Raw genomic sequence first — 9388 nt, 5'->3', positions numbered from 1 at the left:
ATTTACTGTTGCTTGGGCAAAGCATATAGCAACAAAAAGGAGCATGGACCGCCGCGACATTCTGGAAATTATGTGGAACGAAGAATTTGAGTTTTATTTGCTTATTCGCTTGATTGCTTGCTTCTTTGCCTAGAAAGTATCTATCATAGGGATGTGGGTTCACAGAATTCTTTATCTATGAGACAAGACGACAAGGGTCAGGGAAAGGGAATTGCATAGAGGATAGTTTCAATATTCAGGGATGTGTTTACTATGTTTATTGGAGGTACCAGATTACTAAAATAATCATTAGTTTGCCTATAATATTTCCAGACACCGTGAAAGAAGGGACCGTATTTAATGTATAGCCGTCCGCAAAGGCGCGAGTTCGCTTTTGTTATGATAAAGTTCAAGTTCAAATTTATTTCGTTTTTCCACGATAACACGTAAGGGTAAATCTCGCTATCTTCAGTGACAGAAATAATGCATGTAAATTTGTACAGAGAAGATAACAATAATTGAAAACTTACAGTAACGACATTGCAATGGGTGCTGAGGTAACGAAAGTGAAATAATTGTCAACATGCATTATGTGAAAAACAGAAACAAAAACAAGGGACCCAATGATCATCCGTGATCACCTAGTTCTATCATCGTCTGAATAGTGCCGATGATTGCAAAATGGTTGCAAACATTATAGAAAACGATAATCGTAGAAATAAAAGGGGTAGGGCCTATAGGCCTAACTGATGGTAATGACGACGACAATGACGAAAATGATAATCATATAACAATATTTATCATTAGAAAACTATTGTTATCATTAATCTAACTATCATTAGATAATAGGCCTATCGATAATAATGACAAGTAGTATAGGCCCTTTTAAGTAGAAGGCGACGACGAAGAATTATTCTGCAAATAATTACGAGAATGAGTATGACAACATCGTAATTTTTAATAGCTACAACGTATATATCACACATAAAGCCAGCTAGAGGCGATGTTCTTAAAACCATATAGTGTACATGATTATTGCGGTGATGGAAGAAAAATTCATATGACCGATGGTCAATCACATACGAAGAATAAATAAGATTGAGTTCTCTGCAATTTCAGCTGAACAGCTTGGTGTAAGGAGAAGGAAATGGAGTAATAATGTTATAATGACTCACACATGCATGATGCATCTATTATGAACAAGGTCAATTAAGAAGTGGTATAGACTTACTTCAAGATGGGTATAGATAGATAGATAGATAGATAGATAGATAGATAGATACATTCTGTAGATAGATAGACAGACAGACAGACAGATAGATAGATAGACAGACAGACAGATAGATAGATAGATAGATAGATAGATAGATAGATAGATAGATAGATAGATAGATAGATAGATAGAGATATAGATGGATATAGATAGATAGATAGATGGATGGATGGATGGATGAATATAAAGAGAGAGAGGGGTGGAGGGGTAGGGGGTATGAGAGATGGTGACAAGCAAACCATTATGACACAGATACGAGTTTGATATAGGCCTATCATAATATATTGATATCATTCTGCCTGTTTGTCCTCTTTGTTATACTTGCGTATTTATGATTGTGAGAAGGGCTAGCGCGCATTAATCATATGCCTCCAAACTCTCATCTGACGGCTAGCTGACGTCAGTCCGGCAATCAATACACGCATCGATTATTGCCAGATGATCGATATTTGATTGAAAGGTATTTGAAACTTAAAGGCCTCTTTCTCGGTTGTCAAACTTTTCGTCATTTCCAAAGTGTTTGCAATTTTCTATACGCCGTTTCCCACGTTTTATGTTGTTGGTTTTTTTTTTTTTTTTGTCAAAGCAAATTGTTTTTGTGAAGTAGAAGCTCCTCCTCTGTCAGAACTTCTTCAGGGTTTGAGTTGGCCTTCTTTTCTTTGGCTGCCTCTGCAGGAAGCCACCACCTTTCTTCTTGCCTGAAGCGGTGCCTCCACCACTCGCTGGCGGTTTCGCCGGTGAGTTGCTCATTGTCTCGGTTTATTCCAAAATATTAGCAAATCTCCAGATCAGGTTAAAATTCCGATATTCCTCTGTAATGGCAAGTCTCGAATGAGCCTAAACTCAGTTATAGCACATAAACATGGGTTTTCCTGTCCACTAACGCTCCCGGTTTCACAACAGATTTTGTGTTTCCTTTTCCTTTCTAAAAGGTTTGAATCATAAATAAATTGTGCTTATTAAGCTTTTACAGATGAGTTTCAAGATTTTTTGAGATGAAAATGTAAGTGTTATACATGTACATGTATTGTCGTGGTTGCTGAAAAAAAAAAAAAAAAACAACACACACACACACTGGCAATTGATGTTTATTGCCTCCTACACCTACCACATTTATACACCGAGCCTAAATGACATCGATGTTGAAGAAAAATAGATAGACTACCAACTTGTTTATGTCTTCAATTTTGATAACTGTATAATCATTGTTTTGTTTTGTTTTTTGTATACGTAATGATATCCGCAATTATTTGTTGAGAACCCCGTTTCAAAAGTCGAGTTTGTTAAGTTATACACACATTCAGAGAGACAAAGGCATACTCATGCACACGGAAGGCAATACAAAGAAATATACGATGAAAATATATACTTTTTATTGCTGCTGTATTCACGGCTTCTCTAGTAAAAAAAAAAAAAAAAAAGAAAAAAAAAAAAAGAAAAAGAAAGTCGCACCTGGCTGATCGAGGGTTTCTTATCTCATGATAAAACATGATATAGGCCCTAAGAAAAAAAATAGTTTCTTTTACGAAGCAAAAACACATTAAAAGGCACAATTAAGGTGAAACTTAGAAGTTTATATTTTAGCAGTATATGTAGCACCGAAGAAACATTTCGCTACAATATCTTCCAACTGACAAATGTCGTAAATTGTTATTTTGTTCTCTTAATTCAATAAGAAACGTTCATATTTATATGCGATCGATAATATCAGGGATAATATTCATAGCATTCGTGTGGTTGGTACGTCGCGAAATATTGCTACCTCATCGCGGTTTACGCGTACGCGCTCGTTCTGAGCCGTGTAAGTGAATGAACGGCATATCGTTACTGCATAACTTTTCCGCTGGCTTCGCGAGTCAGTCTGCTTGTTCACCATGTACGCACGCACTACGACTTCAACACGACCGATGTGTGCGAGTAAGCTAGCTGTGCGTTGAGAAATTCAAAGGAGCTACGGAGAAATTCAACACACACACTACACACGCACATCGTACGTTTTCTGTACGCTATTCTACACGATAGACTTGAATTTATTGTGAAACCGGGAGCGTTAGTGGACAGGAAAACCCATGTTTATGTGCTATAACTGAGTTTAGGCTCACACATTCGAGACTTGCCATTACAGAGGAATATCGGAATTTTAACCTGATCTGGAGATTTGCTAATATTTTGGAATAAACCGAGACAATGAGCAACTCACCGGCGAAACCGCCAGCGAGTGGTGGAGGCACCGCTTCAGGCAAGAAGAAAGGTGGTGGCTTCCTGCAGAGGAAAGCCAAAGAAAAGAAGGCCAACTCAAACCCTGAAGAAGTTCTGACAGAGGAGGAGCTTCTACAGAAAGATGCCATTACACCAGAAGATGTACTTAAACTAAAGAAATGCACAGAAAGTAAGTACATTATAATGGTAATGTCGAATCCCTGCCGCAGCAGTAGCCTATGTCTGACGTATTATTACGTTCAAGCGAATGTAATCGGACTGCGATTGGCTCGTATCCTATCCATATCCATCATTCGATGCATTCGCGTGTTCGCGTGCAACAATCCTACTGGGTTGTTGCAGCCATACCTGCATGGCGTCGTATTGGCATGACAACAGTCTAGTGGGAGGTCTTCGATTAAATCGAAATTAAAAGAAAATTCACCTGTCAAGAAAGCTGTCGTAAATGACAGAAATGAAGCAGGAGCAACAACAGAGTTGATATTCTAATAAGATGAGATACTGTGAAAGACAGTTGATACCATTTGTAATGTCATGTCGGCGGTGCAGTGGTCGGAATCGCGTCGCGCCGGTTATTTGCTGACACGCAATGGCCATGCCCATAGCCTATATTGGTAAATGCAGTGTAACAGGCAATAGTGTGGAGCTAGTGTACCACCCCGCGTGCCGTGGGCCTGGGCAGTGCAATGCGGGGTTGCTGCGCTGGCGCAGTGAAACTCCACACAGTGCCATAATGATGTTGGGGGCTAAATTGAATGCTGTAGCAGCGATTTCTTTTTTATTTGCTTTGTTCAGGAATAATCATTAACATTCCCCATTCTGGAAAGAATGCTTTTTGTAGTTTTCCAACCAATTCTGTTTTTAAATGAATCGTACTGCTAGTGTGGTGCAAGAGCAATCCAAACAGGTCAGCTTCATGAAAATATTTTATTGATACCACTTCTCTTTGAAAGTCTCTGCATTATGACTCATGAGTGACTGTAGCCATTTTGAGATTTATGTTAAGACTTTTATTTGATGACTTCGTGAAATGGATCCCAGAAGTATCTGCTAAGTTACAAAGTAAATTTATAGAATCTAGGTGATTTTTGTTTTTAATGCAGCTATTGTTGTCCATTACATATCATCGTTTTGCTCTTAATTCACCATGATAATGCATTTGATTTGTATTGTTTACCATTTTATGAACAAAGCAAATTGAATAGGTGCCCTGCAAAATTTTTGTAGATCTCGTCTTGTATAGCATAGGATTAAAACTAGACACACAAATGTATTGTACAGTTGTATGTCATTTTTTTTTAAGGTAGTTCTACTAATTGTAATAATTTCTGGTCAAGATGACTGAAGAAATATTAATGGTTCATAAATTTTAGGAGGGCATGTTAAAAGAAGAAACATTCATATTCTGAATCTTACTTTCCCATTTAATTCTACATTAAATTTTCACTCATCAGTTGATCCTGTGTCGTGGTGCCTCTCAGAAGTTATCTTTTGGGGAGATTCTCTTGTTTGTTTTACATGTATATGAACTTGACTGCTTTGCTGTCAATCATGATGCAACTGAGAGGGCTTTCACTTACAATTACAGTAGTTTTTCTACCATGACAATTCCCCTACCATGCTGCAAGTGTTCAAAGTGCTTGACAACATCTGTTCTTAGAGAAAGTTGTCTTTAAAAATTTACAAATTATGAACAATGAACTTATACATTTGTACACAGAAAAGATCCTGCCTCATTCATTCATCACAAAGAGCAGGGTGCTAATAAACCCGGTGAAGTAGCCACCCACTTACCAACCCACACAAAACCAGTGCGTTTATCTTGAAGCATGAAGCCTGTGCTTTTAAAACAGAAGAAGAAAAAGTGCATTGAGAGAACAAATCATAGCAAACTGAACAGACTTGTACATAGGGGCAGTGGCCAGTTGGCTTGAACAGAGTCAGTTTGAATGTGTTTTTTGTGAAAAAAAAAGGTGAAACAGCTGTACATAAATACTAACAAGCAAAGAATGTGTAACCAGCTTAAGATCTTGATGCATGGTAACCATTTTGGCTCTACATTGAATTGAGTCACACAGAAGAAGATGGTCATTTTTGTTAAAACTCTCAATCAAGTCCTTTACAGATTTGCATGTTGAATATTACATAATAGAAGGTAGGAGCTACAATGTATCCCAAGAACTTTGTGTACAAGTACATGCTTCCAAACACTGGAGTTTGATAATGATGGAAGTGTAGTACCGGTGTTTGTATTTTCCCCCCATTTGAATTTTGTTTGTTTCCACCTTGGGAAAGCATACTGATATACAATGTAGAGTCAATGCAAGAACCAGTGCTATTTACTTGAAATAAATACTGGAAGCTATACAATGATACGATTGTTCATTGCATGAACAATTGAAATAGTGAAAATGTCAAAGCTTTCCAGTGCAATTTCTGTGGAAGTTGGGTTTGTCTGCAAATTAGATGTATACTTGTACATTGACATTTTCATCTTGAAATGGTGACCTATGGCATCTTCTTACATTCTATCCCCTTTCCTGCCATTTCTAATCATGTTTAACCCAAAATGCTACATATGTAGTGCATATTGCACATGTGCACTGGTGACCTTATTTAAAATGTATTGTAATTTAATTATTTAGCACACAGGCATGTTGACAATTGGGTACAAGCCATTTCATGGATCACTCTTGTGATTAATGATGACATTGAGGAGTTAATATATTTTGTGGATGTATACAATATACAAATTGTATAAAGTACCGTATGGACATTGTCACTGATAACATAAATACTCATTAGTCTAAACACATGACACTACATTGTCTGCTCTATGTATCAGTTCAGATACTGTATTGTACGTTGAAAACCTTTATAGACTTTTCCTGTGCATGCACAATTAAGTTTTGAACTCAGAGACTCATACACCAAGCTACAGTGTATTGTAGAATTGGAAAATCATTGATGGGTGAGAAAAAGTGACTTGTTCAACAGGAAAGTCTGAAGGTTCTAGGATAATGAGTAGTTTTAACTAAACACTGTACATTGTAACATACAGCCATACCTATATGAACGTGTACACGAACAGTAGGAATCAGTATCATGATGTCACAATCTGGCTAATTTGACTTTTAAAGCAAAGTATAGTTACATCATAAGTAAAGTTGCACAAGGGAATATCTGCATACAAGTGTACAGGGTACCTGTTTTTTCAGAGAACTTTATTGCGTAATAAAGTAGCCTTATAGATTGAAAAGATGCTCTCTGACAGATCTTCTGATACTGTTCTGCATTATGTTTACCTCCTTTGCCCATCTATATTTCACTTTCAGGGCATGTTTAAACTTCTGTCATGGTGACATTTGCAATAAAATAAATGTGCTCGTATCTGCAAGCAACTGCGTTGACCTTTTGGGCAAAATATCTCTAGATTTTTCAGCAGACGTGTGGGAACGCAAAGTGCTATTCTTAGCCAAATCTGAGGGCGTGGAATGACAAGATGTCTGAAAAATGGGTTGATTTAATGTTGATTGACCCATTTTTAATTCCTTACATAGTCTTCAGAAAGGTTTTGATGCATTTGTGTACTTTAAGGCTAGTCATACAATCCTCACAATATTGTTAATTTAGAAATGCAAATCATTCAAAACAAGTAAAAATGAAACAGAACCCCCCCCCCACGACTGATGAAAACAATGAATAAAACAACTTGTCTTATTGCCACATCGTTTCCAGGCTTTGATGTATTATGCGTCTTAAATTTATGCCATATGTACGAGGGCAATTGCACAAATTGTCCCGCAGATGTACATTACATGCACCAACTGAAGATTTTTGATCAGACCCCCAATTATGGGGGATGCTCTGTCGCAGGGAGAAATTTTCATTTGTTGCGGTGAACATCATGTGCGGAGTGACTCCCAGAGAATGGCAAACATGTCTTGCGGATTGTTTAGTCTCAGGAGGGCCTGATTGCATACCTGCTGCAACCATTTGGTTCAGGCGGCCCCGGCAGACTTTTGTGTTTTTCTGGGGGGCGGGCATTCATGATTCATAAACTGGAGCTGATCGAAGGGATGGGGGGTGCTCCGAGCGTGATGATCAGTGGCCTGATCGACTTTGCAGCTTTCACATGCTAGATTTTTAATTTTGCAAGGGAAGAGCGAATGGTCGTGGAGAAAGTGATGCCAATTTGATGACATGAGCAATCGTGTCATGTGTACCATCCATGTATCATTGATAGCAGGTTTCATGCAGGTTTGAAGTGTATACTATACTGAATGGTACGTTATCCGAAGGAGAGCAGGTGGTAGTTAGATCATGTACTCTATGGGTATACCAACTGTAGTAATACATTTTGTATATTGCTACACATTAGTTATCTGAAGAAAAGATATTTGTCCTGCCATACTACAATTGTATGCGTATGAGGACAATTAATTAATCCTGTCAAGACCAACACCCAAAATTGACATTATGCATGAACAAGTTTCCGACAGTACAAATGAGAGAGTTAAGGGGGATAGTGTGTTCTTGTGTTGTCATTTGTAACTCAGCTCAGTTTCTGTGCAGGCATTAGTGTGGTGTCAATAAGTTTGATGATTTTGATTTTTTTTTAAGAACTACAGTAGTAAGCTAAATACAGGTGTACTTTCAGTCTGCTGTGCAATAACACAACTGAATCTCCTCCTAAATAGCAGACTTGAGAGTCTGCATGTATTTTACCTTATGAACTGTGATGGTGTTACAAAATCACTTGTGCTTGCCCCTATGCTACGTGTGAGAGCTCTTTATCATTTCAACAATTTTGTTCAGTAAAGTGGATGCATTATTGAATGCATATTTTGTATGGCATAGCATTGTTGAAAATAGCGAAGACTGGCCTACTATTTGTTTTTCTCCTGTTGTATGTAGGGATAAATCGCCCCTTGGTGCTGCTGTTCAATTTTCCTGACTTTAATTGGCCTTCTACAAGAAATGGGTATGATTTTAGTGTTCCAGTGTATACTGTACATATGTGCAATCCACTATTCTTGAACAATGTACTGTAAACATGTGAAACAAGTCATGTTGTCGTCTACAGTATAACAGTACTGTTATATCTACATGACTGTTATATCTACAGTATAACAGTCATGGCTGAATAGAGTGTGCATAGTACATACATGTACACTATATATGGACGATGTGGATTCCAGACATTGAGGCAACACACGTATCTCGGCTGACATGCTTTTAGGCATGGAAAATTTTCCTGCATATACTGTGCAGTGTTTGCAGTTGCATTAATGCCGTTTCAATTGCATTGTTTCTTGCAGTTGGTGCTTTCATGCCTCCAGAGTCCATGTATTATATAACTTCCTCTTGATGCTCTCAGACATGAAAACTATGGCATCAAATGCAGTGTCATGCAGCTGTACTGGCTACTTTGAGAATATGAAGCAACATTAAGACATTGTGCAGTTCTGCATGTAGTGTCGAGATTGCACATGCAAATTTATGAAAATGTGTGGCTGCCGCTTTTAATATGATGGACACCAGTTAACGTGTAATTTGAAAAACGGGCATTGATTCCTGTGTTCTGAAAAGTAAATTCATACTTACATGCTCACACAGACTTACAAATGTATCTTAAAGGGAAAGTATAGTTCTCATACGCCTGCAGAAGTGTCAACTTTTATACATACATGTGATTTAAATGATTTTGCACTTTTGATCTCAAAATACTCCAAAACATGTCATTACCCTGACAAATGGCGTCAGTCTGACAAGTTTCTTGGTAGATCCTTGTGATGTGTATTGCAAGCAAATTCCAGTATGGTGGAAGAGGAATTTTGAGCCCTTCTGATAACCATGTTCTAGCTTTAATGCGTACATAGTAGCCTTGTTTGAATGCAGACCAGTATGCCAAAC

At 37.8% G+C, this 9388-nt stretch overlaps 1 protein-coding gene across 2 annotated transcripts in view; it reads left to right on the top strand.

Annotated features, from left to right (window-relative positions):
* The first annotated feature begins 3312 nt into the window (after positions 1-3312).
* Positions 3313-9388, top strand: part of LOC140227132 (protein unc-119 homolog B-like) — a 56488-nt gene continuing 50412 nt past the window's right edge. For both annotated transcript variants that reach the window (XM_072307565.1, XM_072307564.1), the window contains exon 1: positions 3313-3641. In XM_072307565.1, coding sequence (XP_072163666.1) covers positions 3440-3641 — 202 coding nt within the window. In that variant the 5' untranslated portion in view covers positions 3313-3439. The remainder of the gene's footprint in view (positions 3642-9388) is intronic.

This window comes from Diadema setosum, chromosome 4 (assembly GCF_964275005.1).
Source record: "Diadema setosum chromosome 4, eeDiaSeto1, whole genome shotgun sequence".
Lineage (NCBI taxonomy): Eukaryota > Metazoa > Echinodermata > Echinoidea > Diadematoida > Diadematidae > Diadema > Diadema setosum.
The sequence above is the reverse complement of the archived record's forward strand: the minus strand, read 5'-3'. Positions and strand labels throughout refer to the sequence as shown.